At 35.2% G+C, this 18,603-nt stretch overlaps 2 protein-coding genes across 3 annotated transcripts in view; one reads left to right on the forward strand and one right to left on the reverse strand.

Annotated features, from left to right (window-relative positions):
- Positions 1 to 15,248, forward strand: part of LOC106882627 (pre-mRNA-splicing factor 18) — a 22,451-nt gene extending 7,203 nt beyond the window's left edge. Inside the window, exons 4-10 of the mRNA XM_014933367.2 lie at positions 320 to 433; positions 2,809 to 2,955; positions 4,991 to 5,059; positions 6,589 to 6,729; positions 7,222 to 7,293; positions 11,505 to 11,660; positions 14,977 to 15,248. Coding sequence (XP_014788853.2) covers positions 320 to 433; positions 2,809 to 2,955; positions 4,991 to 5,059; positions 6,589 to 6,729; positions 7,222 to 7,293; positions 11,505 to 11,660; positions 14,977 to 15,066 — 789 coding nt within the window. The 3' untranslated portion in view covers positions 15,067 to 15,248. The remainder of the gene's footprint in view (positions 1 to 319; positions 434 to 2,808; positions 2,956 to 4,990; positions 5,060 to 6,588; positions 6,730 to 7,221; positions 7,294 to 11,504; positions 11,661 to 14,976) is intronic.
- An 812-nt stretch (positions 15,249 to 16,060) lies between these two features.
- LOC106882625 (autophagy-related protein 16-1) overlaps positions 16,061 to 18,603 on the reverse strand; it is an 80,121-nt gene continuing 77,578 nt past the window's right edge. For both annotated transcript variants that reach the window (XM_052967333.1, XM_052967334.1), the window contains one exon: positions 16,061 to 16,791. In XM_052967333.1, the coding sequence (XP_052823293.1) occupies positions 16,698 to 16,791 (94 nt within the window). In that variant the 3' untranslated portion in view covers positions 16,061 to 16,697. The remainder of the gene's footprint in view (positions 16,792 to 18,603) is intronic.

An 18,603-nucleotide genomic window follows, 5' to 3' on the forward strand; every position in this document is an offset into this window, starting at 1 on the left:
AATCTTTTTTTGATTTTAAATTTTGAAAACATTTTTTAACCAGATGTCTGCTAATATAATCTAAAAATATCTTTGGTAAAAACAAACTAAATATAATTCTTTTATGGTTAATCACCTGATATAGTGGCAATAATTCTGTTAAATTTTTATCAACATTTTTTAATGCAGATAGTTTTGTTTGATTATTGTCTTAAGCTGATATAATTAGCAAATAACAAAAGGAATTTTCTCATACTGATATCATTAGGCAATTCATCTTTGTATATTATCTAAAGTTTTTTTTTTTTCTATTTACATTAAATCTTAATTTTATTTAAAGGTTATCCGAAGGTTACGTGACAGAGGAGAACCAATTCTTCTGTTTGGGGAAACAGAACTTGAAGCTTACCAAAGACTAAAACGGCATGAAACTTTGGAACCTGATGTAAACAAAGTAAATATAGAAGGCATTCATCTTGTTTTATTTATTCCTCATTTTGTATTTAAACCAACCATATCTGGTTCAGATATTTTTGAACCCTACAAAGGAGATGACAGATACTGAGATATGTGGCACATTGCAAGAAGATCTGCCTACCACAACAGAATTGAGATCTAAAACCAAGGTGCCATGTAAAAAGTATTGGTGTGGGTGTGGGTGCTGGTGCCATGTAAAAAGCACCCAGTACATTCTGTAAAGTGGTTGATGTTAGGAAGGTATCCAGCTGTAGAAATCGAGCGAAAACAGACTATAGAATCTGGTGCTGCTCCTGGCCTTGCCACTACCTGTCAAGCTGTCTAACCCATGCCAGCATGGAAAACAGACATTAAATAAATGTTGATGATAGTGATGTTCAAACTGGCCAGATGTAGCCTTTTTACACATACCCTACAATGTCATTCTAAAAAAAATAAACAATCGCATCATTAAAATCCAATGCTATAAGATAATGCATGATTGATTTAAAACAATATGAACAAATAAGCATTACATTTGGCAGATTAATCTGAATGCTAAAGGGTTATCATTGTCTGGATGTTTTAAATAACTTGGAGAAAGTTGGGGAGGTTAATTCTTGTTGACTCATTTCAGGGGACTCCATGACTGGGAAGAGAAAGTTAGACAAGAAGCCTGGCTTAATTACTTGCCACAGTGTAGACTCTACTGATAGTACCCATGGGCTGGATGTTCATTGTTTTAAACCAGGCAATGAGTCTGCATTCTTCAATTTTTTTTTAATGTAAAATCTTGGGCATGGCTTATAACAGTGTGTAACACGATTTTTGTCCTTGGATAGCAACTGTTATTTCATATTTGCTTACCCACAGAAAGTATGAAAAATGGCTAATATTTCCTTCAAATTTTGCTCTTGTTATATTTATTCAAACCCTTCAAAATCCCACTACTCCTGCTCATGATCAGAGATGCACATATTGTCAGTCAGCTCAAGTAGTTATGGTCAAGCAACTGACAAGCAAATTTGTGGTATTGAGCAGAAAATTTGCTATAACAATATTTATGCTTCAGCAACTCAGTGCTGAATCTGTGTGAAATGTAATGCAAAATACGTCAATTTCGAAGCATTGATGTCCAGGTCACAAAACCAAAGTTTGAAGAGAATAGTAGTCATTTCCTTTCATTTCTAGACAGAAGCAAATGGAAAATAACACTGATCAAAAACAAAAAAATAAAAGTTTGTTACAGTGGAACCTGTTTGTTGTTCATATCATATAAAGAGTTAAAACTGGTAAACTTGATCTCAGTGCAAGTGGGTTTGTACTAAAGTTTTATCTATAACCTTCTTTTCATTGTAATCCTTTAGTTAATTACAGTAGTTTTTTTAGGAGTAGATGCCCATGGGGACTCTTGTTTACTGACAAATTTGTTCTCATTGTAAAATAATTACACAACAAAAGAAATGTCAAATTTTGAAGAGTTGAAAGTTAAAATGATTGAAAGACAACTAAATAGCCACCTAAAACAACAATATGAAAGAAAAGGAAAATAAAGAATACTAACAATGCAGGAAGTTTTCTAAAAAAAAGACCTTTATATTTTGGGTGCAAAGGCCTGTCTTCAGAAGAAAGCCATCCAAGAAATGTGCAGTTACATTGATTTTATTATTTTAACCCTTTAACATTCAGATTACTCTGTCAAATGTAATGTTTATTTATTCACATTGCTTTAAATTAGTCATGTACTATCTTGTAGCTTTTAGACTTTGATGATCTGTGAGTTAGTTCTTGGACTGACATTGTAGTAGTGTAGGTATGAGAGATTGGATCTGGCCAGTCTGAACATAAAACAGGTAGGATATTTTGGCTGGATATGGCCGGTTTAAATGCTAAAGGGTTAAATTGCTCTGGTGTTTGGGTTAGAAGCAGCAGCAACTTTCCAGCTGTTGGTCGTGATTGTTGTGAAATATTTTGTGGTGGTAGAACATGGTGTTGGTAGCTATGTTATGATGGTTGTAGTCACCATGATAGGATCCACTGACCCATCTCTGATCAACTAAATCATGGTGGAAAAAATGCCAGGTCATACTTGTGAGTGATGGCTAAACTAAGCCATAATGGCATGTTCAACAATATGAAAAACCATAATATGCAGACACTGGAGCTCAGCATAGTCCACCTGACATGTTGGATCCTGTCAAACTGTCAGTGTGATGATGATGAGTGTAGATGTAAATATTTAAAAAATGTTTTGTCTCTAATAGTGGCAGTTAGTAAGTAATGTGAAAATTTATTTAATCAACAACAATTCATGTAAGAAATTTATTTTTGTTTTTGACTTTGTTACTATTTAAAAAAAAATTTCATTGTCAGGGTCAAGGAGGTCAGAATGACTTCAAAGCTGCTTTGGACAAAGTTGATCAAGAATATTTAAATGAGTTAATTAAAACTACAGATGGAGCTGCCAAGTCCAATGATGTTGCTTTTAAAGATGATGGGACCACATTAGAAGATATTGAGGTAAATAAGTTTACAGATGACAGTGTCTACAAGCAATGATGTTTACAAGCAACAGTGTTTACAAACAATAGTGTTTAAAGAGAGATGCTAGTCTTTACAGACAATGGTCTTTATGGATAGATGGTAGTGTTTAAAGATGATATCAAAAGGAGCAGTCATATGAGAGTGATTTTGTTTTCTTCAGTATCACTGTTTATTTTGAATATTAAGAGGAAACAGAAATGTATCCTTTCTAGAAGTTAGGATAAAGTTTTCTTGTTAGATGCTCTATTAATCAATAGCTATTGTGAAACAATGGCCTGAGTTTTCCAAATACAAATACTTCAGATTATTATTTACAATGGACAGATAGGTGTCCTCACCTTGTTTGTTGTTATCACAACATTTCAGCTGATGTACTCTCCAGCCTTCATCAGGTGTTCTGGTGGAATTTCGAACCCTAATGGGGTATACTGTTCTCACTCCTAAGGTATATTACTGATGTTATTTTTCTCTTGATATTGTTTTTCAAGTCCCTGCATGAGATTGAATATAGAATCCGAGAGTTAGTAGCCCGCTCCCTTATCCACTATGCTATATGCCTGTGGACAATTATAGAGTGAATTTCAGGGCATATAAACCTAGTATTTTATCCTTTCTTAATACTAGTTCCCATATTACATTCATATCTGCACTAGGTCTGCTTAGGAGGTTATTGTGTCCTAGCATATGTGTAGCTTCTTTTAATTTTTGTGTATTTTCCAGTGGTGTTCTCTGTCAATTATTTTAACTTCATCCCACAACAGGAGGTGGTCTCCGTTTTTCCATACCTGATTGGCTATACCTGATTTTTCAACATCCCCTCTTGTCACAGCTCTATGATGTTCCTCTACCCTTACTTTAAGTGGGCAGCATGTTTTGCCTTTGTATAACCTACCACTACTGCATGGGATAGATTACACACAGTTTTTGGTCACATTCTCTTCTATGGGTGGTTTTACTCAGAGAAGATATTTGTGAAGTGTTCTGATGTCATATGGACTGCATATCTTTTGTATCTTTTACGAGAGGCCTTTGACATAGGGTAGACAGACTGTGGTCAGTTTATGGGTTTCATCCTCTCTCCTCTTCCTCATCGGAGTGGATAGTATGTTCTTTGGGTAGTTGTTGCATAGCAGATTGTTTCTTAGCCTGATCATTTCTTCCTGGTGTGTATCAGAATCACTACTTATAGTCTTTACTCAATGTTTTATGCACTGAGCAATCCTTCTCTTTATACTGTATGGATGGTAGGAATTGAAGTTGAGGTATTGTCCAGTGAAGGTTGGCTTACAGTATACGGATGTCCTGAATAATATCAACGGAAAAATAACATCAGCAATATACCTTAGGAATGAGAACAGTGTACCCCATTAGTCAAATAAAGGGTTGGGTTCGAAATTCCCCCAGAACACCTGATGAAGGCTGGAGAGTACATCAGCCAAAATGTTGTGATAACAATAAACAAGGTCCATTGTAAATAACATACATAATTCCTCACCTTAAAAATATAGAATAAATACTTCAGAATTTGTTTCTCAAGACTCAAAAATCTATTGCATTAATTTTATTTTAGAATGTTTTCTCTCTTGCCTTCCTATTTAAATGGGATGACGTTAAACGATGATGATGAGTGCATAAGCAACTTTTAAACAAAAAAGTAAAAGAGGGCGAAAGATGAGGTGGAAATAATGTGGGAAAGGGAGAGACAAAAAGTGGAATGACGATAAGTGGATAGGAAAAACTGTATGGTTTGTTATCTGAGCAAAATGAGTTTGAGGCAAGTTAAACACAACTGAATGAAAACCTCAGTATCAAATCTGCTGGATGGAACATACAAGGTAGACTAATGCATTAATAGTCATGATTTGATTGAATTACTGTGAATTTATGACAAACTGTGTCTTCCAATTGTAAATATTTCAAAGATAATTTTCTTTCTTCTTATTTTATTTCACTTTATAAAATGAGTTAATTGATTTTGTGAAATTTTCTAAAACTATTTCATTTATTTCAGAAAATGAAAAAAGAGCTTGGACAGATTAACCGTGATTGGGATCAAGAAATTGTTTTGCGATTTCTCAAAGTAAGATTACCATGATATTTTTAAGATGTATTACAACTAGACTAGCAAAGATAAAACTACATTCTTCCTAGTCCTGTATAATACACAGTTAAAACTTTCAGAATCACTACAGATGCTAGGCCTCTTAACCTCTGATCTTTCATGGCCTCATTTATATAGCATTGTTAAACTGCATTTTAAAGACTGCACTGTCTCTTCAGAAGTAGAAAGTGCTTCATCTCTAATCAGTTGCTGATCTTCTACAAATCCCAAATAATACTGCTCACATATTTGGAATAACATAGCTGCTACATATACACACTTTGAGACCACATCTGCACCAAAATATGGTCATTTCAATGATTGGTAAAGATTTGCTCACAAACACACTGCAACCATTATTATACAGATTTTTCTCTGTCTCTTTTATTACTGCAGTGGCTTTTCCTTTAGACTATCCAACTGTTGTACCTACTTCCTCTCTACTTTGTCCCCTCCCATCTTATAACAAGCCCTTTCTCAGTCCTTATTCAGGACTGTAGTAGCCCTCTTACTCACTGTCTGTGTTTTTCTCTGTTTGGATTAATAACTTAGTTCAATTGATGCTTGACTTCACCAGTGCTAGAGGCTCTGCAAAAAGCCTTAGCACTGCCTATAATAAAAATTAACACAAGGTTATTGTCTTTACTTTCATGTATTATAGGCACAGGCATGACTGAGCAGTTCACTTTCAGTCATCTGGTTTTGGACTCACTCCTACTGTATGACACTGTGGGTTGGCTATTGCCTTGTGAGCAAATTTCGTAGAAGAAACTGTAGGAAGTATTGTGTGTGTATGTATATATATATATATATATATAGTAGTTCGGCAAAAGAAACCAATATATATGTGTGTATATATATCAGTTCGGCAAAAGAGACTGTTAGAATAAGTACTAGGTTTACAAAGAATAAGTCCTGGGGTTGATTTCTTTGACTACAAAACCCTTTAAAGCAGTGCTCCAGCATGGCTGCAGTCAAATGACTGAAATGAGTAAAAGAATATGTCTGGTGTGTGTGACATCAGGAAGGGCATCCGGCCATAGAAATCATACCAAATCAGATTGGAACCTGGTGCAGCTTTCCAACTTACCAGTTTCAGTCTAATGTCTAACCCATGCCAACAAGGAAAGCAGATGCTAAATGATGATGATATGTGTGTGTGTGTGAATATTGATATCCCCCAACTTCACTAATCACTACCAGTGATATGATGTTTACATTCTTTGTTGACATTACAATCAATCACTCTGAGCCTTTGAAGACCTGTAGAAGTAAAAAAAATATGCCTTGAAAAACAGATATGGGTTGGCATTAGAAAGAACATCTGGCCAGAGTAATTTCTCAAAAAGGGATATACTTTTCTGCGATTATAGTTTTCTAAAGAGTTATCTTTTTTACTGTGTTACAAGTATTTTAAAGCTTTTCTGTGTGTGCATGTGAATTTTATAAACTAGTAAATGAGCTTTCTCTGCAATAGCAAACTAATGAATTCTACTTCTTTATTTCAGTATATCCTAAAGCTATGGGGTGAGGAATTAAATAGTCGTACTGAAGATCAAAAACGAACTATGAAAGGCAAAATGGGCAGTGCTACTCATACACAAACTGTTGCATACTTAAAACCTTTGTTTCGAAAACTCAAACAGAAAGTAAGAAAAAAAATTCAACTTTCTAGCATTTTTTATTTATTTTCAATTTTCCAAACCAAATGACATATTATTCTTAACCAAAAGATAATGTCTTAATCTAATTGCTTTAATATTTATTTGGAAATTTTGTCATCAAGATTATTTTGACATGTGACACTGTAAAATGCTTAGAATTCCTAATTTGCAGCACCAAATATCCAACAAATGGAAAATGAAACTTGTACAAATGGAAGTTAACAACTTAAATGTTTCCAAGTGAATTAAAATTGTTTAAACCTTCTTTTAAAAAAGATTTATTTCAAAACTGCTCATCATGTTTGATTGAGTTGGTTAAATTTTTAGGAAGTAAGTTCTCAATTGTGGATATTTTTTTTCATATTATATTTTACTTGTTGCAACCTTTTCTGCAAGATAATCTTTTTAAGAAACAGTATCTTCTTAAATGGTTTTTGATTTTTTTGTAATTTACTCTTTGTTTTCATTTTTTCACAGAAAGTGGAGGAAGACATTCTGGAAAGCATGGTAGAGATTGTGAAATATATTATGAACAGAGATTATATAAAGGTAAGCCATTCACAGTATAAACTAATTGTGAACCACATCTTCAACCTTCAGTGATAATTAGTTGTGGACCAACTTGCAAGCTATTATGTTACTTGTTTAATTTTAGATCTTAAGTGGGGGATTCCCTTGACATCATGCCAAATGTAATACTATTTTGACCTCTTAAAACATTCATAAATACTGTATGATAGCAGATTTCCAGAAGTTTTGGTGTCACTTCCTATCTTGTACCATTATTATATATTCTGCACACCAATATACAGGTATCAAGTTATTGGATCAGCTAATGAAAGTCATGGAGAGGGTCATAGCCCAACTAATTAGGGAGAGAGTCAGTCTAGATGAGATGCAGTTCGGGTTTGTGTCAGGGAAAAGCACCACTGGTAAGACAGCTGCAGAAATACCTAGCCAAAGACAAACCTCTATACCTGACTTTCGTTGACATAGAGAAAGCCTTTGACAGGGTCCCCCGATTCCTTATCTGGCAGTCAATGCAGAAACTAGGGATAGATGAGTGATTAGTGAGAGCTGTGCAAGCCATGTACAGGGATGCTGTCAGTAAGGTGAGGGTTGGCAACGAGTACAGTGAAGAATTCCAGATAGGAGTAGGGGTCCACCAAGGATCAGTCCTCAGCTCCCTCTTATTCATCATAGTCCTTCAGGCAATAACAGAGGAATTCAAGACAGGATGCCCCTGGGAGCTTCTCTATGCTGATGACCTTGCTCTAATAGCTGAGTCACTATCAGAACTAGAGAAGTTTCAAGTGTGAAAGCAAGGTCTAGAATTGAAGGGCCTTAAAGTCAATCTAGTAAGAACCAAAGTCTTAATAAGTAGGAAAGCAGACAAACCACAAATCCCTTCAGGTAGATGGCCCTGCTCAATCTGTAAAAAAAGCGTAGGTAGAAACTCCATAAGATGTACCCAGTGTAAGCTATGGACACATAAGAGGTGCGGCAATATCAAAGGAAGACTAACTGAGAAGATAGTTTTTGTGTGGCAAATGCTCAGGGGCAATAAAAACTGAAAATGTGAAGAAAACAGCTTCCATTATATTCCAAGGGAAAAAATTAGAAATAGTTGATAGCTTCCATTACCTCGGTGACCAAGTCAGTAGCAGGGGTTGTTGCTCTGAGAGTGTAGCTGCTAGAATAAGAATAGCCTGGGCAAAGTTCAAAGGGCCTCTCGCTCAGAGTAAAAGGTAGACAATGACGCATGTGTGCGAACAGCCATGAGAGCAGGCGTAAGCTTGCAAGGAATGAAGCTAGTATGCTCTGCTGGATGTGTAACGTCAGTGTGCATACACAACAGAGTGAGAAAAGTTGGACATAAGAAGCATCAGATGTGGTGTGCAAGAGAGATGACTGCACTGGTATGGTCATGTGTTGTATGTGGATGAGGACAGCTGTGTGAAAAAGTGTCACACCCTAGCAGTAGAGGGATCCTATGGAAGAGGAAGACCTGGGATGAGGTGTTGAAACATGACCTTTGGAGATATGCTGTCCTTGAGAAGACCTGGCAAGCCAAGTGAGACTGTAACTGTGACCTATGCTAGTGTAGCATAACCAGCCCATTTAAGAGTACTCTTCAATCATTGGGCAATAAACTGCGCTTGCGAAGACCAGTTGAGGCAAGTGAAGTCATCATGGCTGATGACGGTACGGCCTGATTGGCACGTAAAAAGCACCATTCGAGTGTGATCATTGCCAGTGCTGCCCGACTGGCTCCCATACTGGTGGCATGTGAAAAGCACCATCCAAGTGTGGCCAATGCCAGTACCGCCTGACTGACTCTCATGCCGGTGGCATGTAAAAAACACCCATTACACTCAGAGTGGTTGGCATTAAGAAAGGCATCCAGCTGTAGAAACATTGCCAGATCAGATTGGAGCCTGGTGCAGCTTTCTAGCTTGCCAACCCTCAATGAAACCGTCCAACCCATGCCAGCATGAAAAACGGACGTTAAAAGACAATGATGATAATAACTGTTTTTCTTGATAGTCTTTAAAATTGCCAGTTATTATTGTGCTTCTCACAGTTTCTAAAAACTGGTTTGATTTTCTTTTAAGGTCTTTCTTTCAGGTCAGAGGCTTGAAAAAGAGAAAAATCTTTTGCAGGATATGAGCAGTGCCTAACAAGTAGTTTTTTTTCGTGTAATGCCAATATCATATTTCATCTAAGTTGGTCAAAGAATTGTGGCAGTTTTTTGGGGATGGACCTCATTGCAGCTACTACTACAAGAATAGCTTTAATAGTGGTACTCCATCTTCGACTTTGCGTAGTTGGGAATTATTTCAACTTCTTTAATTACTACATTATGGTCACCTAGGACAGCTAATCAATAATGACAGTTTTGTGACTATTTGACCATTAATACAATGTCCAACTGTTTATGTCCATTATTATTACTATTAAGGCAGTAAACTGACATAATCATTAGCATACCGGACAAAATTCTTAGCAGCATTTCAACCACCTTTACATTCTGAGTTACAATTACACTGAGGTTGACTTTGCTTTTCATAAAATAAGTACCAGTTGAGTACTGGGGGTCGATGTAATCAACAAACCCCTCTCCCAAGATTTCAGGCCTTATGCCTATAGAAAGGATTATTATTATTAAAGAATAAAAGTTTAGAATGGTACAACAATGCATTATAAAACAAGAAATGGACTATATACCTGTTGTAATTTGGTTATCTATAGTCCGATGATATTTCTTCAGAGACTCCAGCTAAGAAGATCTGAAGAAGGAATTGTAATTCCGAAATATCATCGGACTATAGATAACCAAATTACAACAGATATATAGTCCATTTCTTGTTTTATAGTGCATTGTTGTACTATTCTTTACAAACAATACACAATGCTTCAAGCGAGCTACAATACTCTCCTATTATTATTATTATTATTATATGGAGTAATGATGATGATATTCCTGTCATTAGTTTTCAAAGTTAACTGTACAAAAGCCAGATAGATGAGCAAAATTGGTCAGCTCTAAGATCATGGCTGTTACAAGTAAATATTTCCTTTAAAAAATCATGACTATAGAAGAAATTATAGATTTATCACAAAATTTCCAGTCGTCAACCACATGGTTGCAAAGCAAACTTCTTGACTCCACAACCATACCTGTTCCTAATGCAATAGCTTTAAAATCTAAATAGTACTATTCTTCTTTACCAGTAATGTAGACAGCTGGAGTAGTTTAAGATAATATATAGTGTCAGTACTGCTGAAAAACCTTAATCATCATTTAGCTGCTATATGAAATAGTTCCTTTTCTGTTCTGCAATCTGAATTAAAGATTCATAAAATGAGGATTAACCCATTAGCATTTAAACTGGCCATATCAGGCCCCAGATATTCTACCTGTTTTATGTTCAAACTGACCAGATCCAAACTCTTACGCCAATCCTACAATGTCGTTCTAAAACAAACAATTACATCATCAAAATCTTGAAGCTGCAAGATAATGCATCAGTAACTGAAAAAGAATATGAATAAATAAGCATTACATTCAACAGAGTAATTTGAATGCTAAAGAGTTAAGCCCGGCAAATCAATTCAGTTTTTTGACTAACTGTTAATTAAACAGAAAACATTGAAGAGTAACATTTTAATTTTCCATACATGACATCTAGAAACACATGAATGAAAGGATGTAAAGAGTTTCCATGTATGGTTAAAACTCATTCGTTGTGTCAACCATTCACAAAATTAAAACAATAACATTTTCTTTTCAATCCTTTGAATAATCACTTTCTTACATCTTTTTCAGCAATCTTGAGGTGGAAGTAAAAATGATAACATAATTAACTAGAAACACACTGAGCATAATTGGTTAAAATATAGATATGTACAATTATATTAGGAATGCTTTTTTGATCATTGTTGTTTAGTAATTAATTCCAGTTTGACAAAGCTTTGCACACATCAGTAAATTTATTATTTACTTTTTAAATATAAAAATGGTAGTTCTTAGTGGGATATGAACAACAGATTCAGTGTCCATAACTTATGCAGGTGACCTATGGCCTGATGATATCATTCATAGTTCACTGGTGTGTTTTTCACATACATTATCTAGGAGGATTTCTCTTCCTAGACAGTTTCCACTGTGAAAGCCTTTCCATGTTTGAATGTACATGAATGTGTTTATTATCACTCTACTTAGCTATATAATAATTGTATTTGCCTTCTAACTGCAGGCTAATGATGCTTATCTCGAAATGGCTATTGGTAATGCCCCTTGGCCTATAGGAGTTACCATGGTAGGTATTCATGCACGTACTGGTCGAGAGAAGATTTCTTCTCGATATGTCGCTCATGTACTCAATGATGAAACCCAAAGGAAATACATCCAGGTAAATGTTTTAAACTATTACAGTTGTGTTGCTTTTTAGAGTTTCTTAAACCAACATTGGTAGCAATTGGAGGATTAGTTGGATTAAAACAAACTTGCAAATATGTCTACGAAGAAGGCAGCTTCTCTCTAATATTCAAAACTTTTCAAGTCATCAACATTTAACATCCATTTTTCCATGATGGCATGGGTTGGACAGTTTGATAGGAACTGGCCAAGCCAGGGGCAGTATCAGGTTCCATAGTCTGTTTTGGCTTGGTTTCTGCAGCTGAATGCCCTCCCTAATGCCAACTGCTCCACGGTATACTGGATGTGTTTTACAAGGCACCACTACCCACAGTGGTGGGCTGGTCTTCTTGCATACAGCAATGCACCACATATCTCAGTCTTCTGTTGCACAGAAATAGTTTACAGTAAACTTCTCACACAATAGCAACTTTAGGGATCTAAGATGCTGTTATTGTCAAATTTCTGTTGGCTATAAAAAGGAAGGAGCCCAGTAAATAAGAAACAGAGGTTCATTAATAACTATCATTTCATTAGCTGTTGAATTTGGGAGAGAAAAAGGTATTTTCAGGATAGAAGCAGACACAAACAAAACTAGCATTTACTGTGATAATATTAAAAAAGTGGCCCTAGCTTAGGTTCTCCATTTACTTTTCTGAGAGTTAGCTGTATCAGTTATTTCACTTTGGCTGGGCGTTATGGAAACTTAACATATTGCAGTAGATATCTTAGATTTTTGAGATCTTTGCAATTTGTTAAAAGGAAAGCTGTTCTTGAGATATAGACAGATGGTGGTTGAAGTGATTTAATTATATGCAAATATTAGGTGGCAACCTGGCAGAATTGTTACCACATCAAACAAAATGATTAATGGCATTTCCTCAAGCTCTTTATGTTATGAGTTCAAACACCACTAAGGTTGACTTTGCCTTTCATCCCATTGGGGTTGGTAAAAATAAGTACCAGTTCTGCACTGGGTTCAATGCAATTGACTTTCCTTCCCATCAAAATTGCTATGTACCAAAAGTAGAAAGAATTATAAGCAATGAAGAATTTGTGTTAAATACAGACATCAAGATGTCTACCCTTCCAATCCTTTGGCTTATCCTAATCGAAAACCTTTTGTATCAGTTTAGACGGATTTCTATGAAAATCCTTATGTGTAAATGACACTATTATCATGGTTGGGATTAATAGAAGAATTTAAATATAATTGTAAGAAAGCCTAGAAAAACAGGAAGAATTCTAATACTTCCATTTCTTATTTGAGTTGTTGCTAAAGTAAAGACTTCCAGACCTACATCTCCCATGATGCTTAATTCTACACAATGTTTGGTTTTCATCCTCTTTCTCAAATAGTTTATGCAATTTATGTAGTTAGATTCAGTTTAAATTCTCTCTCAGGGTCAAACTTACTTTTGGTAATGCATCAACTTTACAATTTCTTCTCGTACTTCATTAACAAGTCACCTATTTACAGACTATGCATAACTACAGCCTTTGATCTTGTCTTTTCCTCCTGTTTCTTTTCTTATTGTGATGTTTCAGTAACTCATGTCGTTACCTTTGAGATGGATTTCCTAAATGCATCCATATATACTTCTAATTGTTCAGACCATTTCTACATTCAAATGCCCAGATAATACTTAGCTCTGTCTATATAGATATAATAATTCTAACAGTTCAGACTGTTTCTACATTCCACTAAAGCCCTGGTAACACAGCTTCATCCACATTCAGACTGTTCTAATAATGCATTAAAGATTTGATGACACCTAGCTCTTTCCATATGTATGGCTTTAACTGTTCATAATATGTCTATATTCTAAAGCTCTGATGATTCTTAGCTCCATCTATATTTATATTTCTAACTGTTTCAACCATTTCTATATTCAACTGATGATCAGCTCCAGTATTCTGGTTTCTGTATTATTCAACAGTGTTAGCTTTTTTTGTTGAAGCAAAATTTTCATTGTTAAAGCTATTCCTTTAATTGCCTTCTGTTTTTGTCATTTAGCCTTAGGCCAGTCCTGAGCTCCTAACATTTTAGACATGGCTTTTTTTTTTCCTTAATGCACCTTGCCTGATACAACTGGCAAAGGATTCTTCATTGGGTTACTACTTTTCACTACTGTTAGTTCTAATAACATTAAGTCATGCAAGGTGTGGTAATGCTCATACAGAATGAACTAATTTTCATGATTTCCTAATGACATCAGTTTTAATTGGGAATTAAAACTTGATTGTAAACTCAAAATGTTTTTAAAAAGTTTTCTAAAATTGACACAGCAGCAATAGTAGCATGAACAATTTTTTTCAGTTCTGTTAGAGCAGTGGAAATAATGAAGGCAGTAGAGCAAGAGTTAAAATCTGGAATCAAAGGAAACCTGAAAGTTCGAGTTGACATTCCTGCAAATGTTAAATTTGTTGGTAGGAGTGAAGAATCTAACGTTTCAGGGCTTTTGTAACTTTGTCTGAGAAGGGAAAGTGGTAATGTATTTTGTGAGTTAATAAATGATGGAGGGAGGGAAGGGAGCTGAGAGAGGTGGTGTGAAAGGGTCAGGGAGAAGAGGCAGGTAAAAGATGTTTCAGTGGGAGGAGGAAAAGAGGGCAGTAAGGGAGCAGCAGATAAAAGCTAACATCATCTAGAAAGGTGAGGGTGGTCTGAGAAGAATGGGTAAAGTCAAAGCCTTATGCAAGGTCAAGGCAGTTGTCTAAACTCAAATCAATAACATTTTACACAATATAGATTTAGGATTTTCTAAATTGAAAGGAAAAAAAAAAAAAAACTCTGGCTGTTATGTTGGGAAGAGTGTTGGAGGGGAAGTTAGATAGACACTTGATGTCGAGATGTGCATTGAAAATGCTAATATCCCAATGTTAAAGATGTGACAGCTTACTTTGTTTGCTAGAATCATTTGATTCCAGAAATTACTAAGGCAGCAAACTGGCACAATCGTGAGCATGCCAGATAAAATTCTTAGCGGTATTTCATCCATCTTTATATTCTGAGTTCCAATTCCGAGGTTGACTTTGCCTTTCATTGTTTTGAAGTCGATACGATAAGTACCAGTTGAGTACTGGGGGGTTGATGTAATCAACTAGTGCCTTGTGCATAAAGAAAGGCACAGACTGAAAAATGTTTAATAGAGTGGTCAGGCAAGTCAAAGCAATGAGTTTGAGGACTTCCAGTCAGCTTTATTTTGTTTCATATGCATACCTAATGCTCTACTCTTATTAGTAAAACTTTATTTCCTTGTCAGAAAATAAATTTTATATCACTAAATAGATTTTTTTTCTTTAATTTTCAGGCATTAAAACGGTTGATGACACAGTGTCAACATTTCTTCCCAACCGATCCTTCCCGGAGTGTCAACTATGAATCAATACATTCAGTTTAATACACAAAGGAAAAAAAAAAATCTGAATTCACTGATTTTTAAGATAGATTAAAAAAAAAAATACTGAAAATCTATTTCTGTATATATTGTACATACTGTTATCGGAATGACTACACTGAGCAAGAAACTGAATAGTAATGGAGTGGATGTCAGCTTTTCATAAATAAATATATACTCTGCAACATGGTTTGATCACTCTTTCATTCATTTGCTTCACTAATAAGCTGTATATGTTGATACATACAAGTGTAGACATGGCTGCATGGTTAAGAAGTTTGCTTCCCAACAGTATGGTTTCAGGTTCAATCCCATTTCATAGCACCTTGGGCAAGTGTCTTCTATCACTCCCAACCAACTAACCAAAGCCTTCAACCCTGTTTGGCTCCAACTGTAAAAAAAAAAATGGAGGTAGCCCTGAAGTATTTTGGGCAGCCACATAAAGTAATTATCTTGGCCTTTTAGTTCTTCTACACGGCAGAATTAACGTCAAGGATTATCTTAATATTTTAGCTAATCATGTCCATCCTATGGTACAAACATTGATCCCTGTTGGTAGTACAATCTTTCAGGATGATAATATCCTGATTCACACAGCTAATATTACAGCTGTAGAATGCAGTGGTTAGGAGAATGATGGAAGGATGAGTGATAAGGAATAGAAAGAGAAGTTGCAAGGAAGGAGGGAACTGAAAGATGGCTATAAACAAGGCTAGAAGTGGTCAATGGTAAGAATGAAGGATGGATGCCAATAGGAAGAAGCAGTAGTTGTAAACTTGACAGGGACATTAGGTGAAATCCCCAGTGTGTATACATAAAGTGCACAAAACTGCTTTGAGAACCTCACTTATGTTGTGTCAGAAGAGATAGATGGGATTCCTGAACACTGTATATTGCTAATCATTTTCGTCTGTCAGGTTGATTCCCTGTTGAAGATTCTTGAAACTTGAACACCCAAACTTCATCACAAAATCAAAAATAACAACAGACACAAAGCTAGAACTGTTTCAATAAAGATTAATGTATGTTCAAGTGTACTGTACATTAGGTATGTATCTTTGTTATTTCTTTTCTGTAGAAGTTGAAATTGATATTGGTTGATAAAATGCAGTAAAAATATTACTGCTGGAAGTCATTTCAGTGAATGATAATCATTATTATGGTGGGCTAAAAGAAGAGTTTTACATGACAGCAATAAGCTTGAATCAAGTAGTGCAATAAATTTGGCTGATAAAACTGTTTGAAAAGTCAGGAACAATTTGATAAGTTTACAATGAAGCAGCAAATATTAGTAAACCTGCCATCTGTCCAGAAACTTCTTTTGCTGTAACTGATAAAGCAATTTTTAAAAAATGTACCATTTACAAGTACACTCTGTGCAGAGATCATTAGAAATGGTATTAATTAAATAATTTAAATAATTTCTTTTATAACATCATTGATGTTATCATTATGATCTTTATCTGGGCAATTTTGAAGTTTAGCCATCTGACAGATTTGTACATTTATGAATTGTAAATCATATTGCTGTTTAAGAGCTGACATGAAAATATGATTTATAAATATTGCAGCTTTATAAGCTGGCACAATATTTTTTCCATTTTTTTTCAGTCAATTTTCTTTGTTTTAAAAATTTAAAAATCGGACCATAAAATCACTTTACGATGTTTCTCACAACTAACAATACTCGAACCAGTTGGGTTCCAAGAACAGGCAATTACAGCATTACTGAAAAGAGATAAACAGATATAAATCGTGGGATACATAATATATTATCTTTAGTAGATGGACATCATGTAATGTATTATTATCTTTACAAGATGGACAGCATGTGAAATTTTAAACTTTAATTAGTAGAGCTGAGTTTTGAATTGAAATGCAAAATAAAATTTAGAATAAAGAATAAATTCTATGAAGTTTTTTGTTTGTCTTAACATCTCTCATATTTCACTTGAGAACAGTTGTATATAACATTGATACATTAAGAAATATCTTATCTGTTTCAGTCATTAGACTGCGGCCATGCTGGGACTGCCTTGAAGAACATTTAGTCAAATAAACCATACCTAATACTTATTCTGTCAGTCTCTTTTGCCAAAATGCTAAGTTAATGGGATGTAAACAAACCAACACCAGTTATCAAGCAGTGGTGGGGGACAAACGCACACACATGACGGGCTTCTTTCAGTTTCTGTCTACCAAAACCACTCACAAGGCTTTGGTCAACTCAAGGCTCGACACTTGCACAAGGTACCATGCAGTGGGACTGAACCCTGAACCATGTTGTTGGGAAGCAAGCTTCTTACCACACACAACATCCTCACAAAAAAACTCTTTGATAATATCATTGTTTAGCAGTTGTTGGATTAAGTTCAAAGGTATAGTGCTACAAGTAAACAGTTCTTGGTCTTAAGTATATGATGACAAAGTCAGCAAGCTACTTTCAGGAAAAAGACCTTCTGGGAGGAGTAACCATCCACCCACAAAAGAAACTTATTAGACACCATCCACTAATATTGGTATTACTAATTTTTTACTAAGTTTTTAGAATAAAAAAATCAGTGTAAATAAGCTATAGTTACTTCATTAGTATCAGCAAGCTCACAGGAGCTCTCTAAATGTAAAGTAACCAAACTGAAAACACAGTAATGAAGCAGCAAAACAGTTTCCTATCTCCTAAAGATTAAAATCTATAGGGGAGGCTTCTCCATCTCTTCTATACAGATCAAAGACTGAAGTTATATAACATGGAGTCATGAAGATTAATATTGAGAGTAATAAATAGGATTAAATATTCCACTATGATACTCTTTTGTTGTTATATTTCTACTGAGATATGCTACCTTTGTTTCAATTAATTTAAGAAATAATGGAGAATTTAGTAAAATAAATTAGAAATGATCTAATTATAAATCTCAGAGAGAGACTTAAGCAGCAGTGTTACGATAAAGCAGTTGTATACTGTCAACTTAATGTGACAGTCCCAATAAGGGAATCATACTGCTGCTATTTAGCCCTAGGAAGCTGGACCACTTCCTGTTGGCCTTGACATATTTCCTGTGTCCTTATATTTGTGAGGGGGAGACAAGCACCCCCACCCAGCCTAGCCTGCATTCAGGGACATGTTTCTGAGTCTTTGCTTGTCATCAGCCTGAAGTAGCATGACCAGCTGGTTGAAGATGCCTGTCAACCTCTCACAGTGAAAACACATTCACTAATTACAAAAATTAGAAATGATCTAATTATAAATCTCACAGAGAGACTTAAGGACACAGGAAATGTGAAAAGGCCGACAGGAAGCAGTCCAGCTTCCTAGGGCTAAATAGCAGCAGTATGATTCCCTTATTGGGACTGTCACATTTTCAGTAAAATAACTTTGTTATTAAGTTGGTGTTTGAAATATAATTAACATGAAACTGAGGGAACTTGTGAATTATACAGAAAAATTAGCTCAAATTCAACAATAAGTGCATCGATTTTGACTTGTCAATGTATTTCCTGTCCCTGTCAATTTCATTGGTCTGAGAGGACCTGTGGGGG

Source organism: Octopus bimaculoides, chromosome 4, assembly GCF_001194135.2.
Source record: "Octopus bimaculoides isolate UCB-OBI-ISO-001 chromosome 4, ASM119413v2, whole genome shotgun sequence".
In the NCBI taxonomy this organism is placed as follows: Eukaryota; Metazoa; Mollusca; class Cephalopoda; order Octopoda; family Octopodidae; genus Octopus; species Octopus bimaculoides.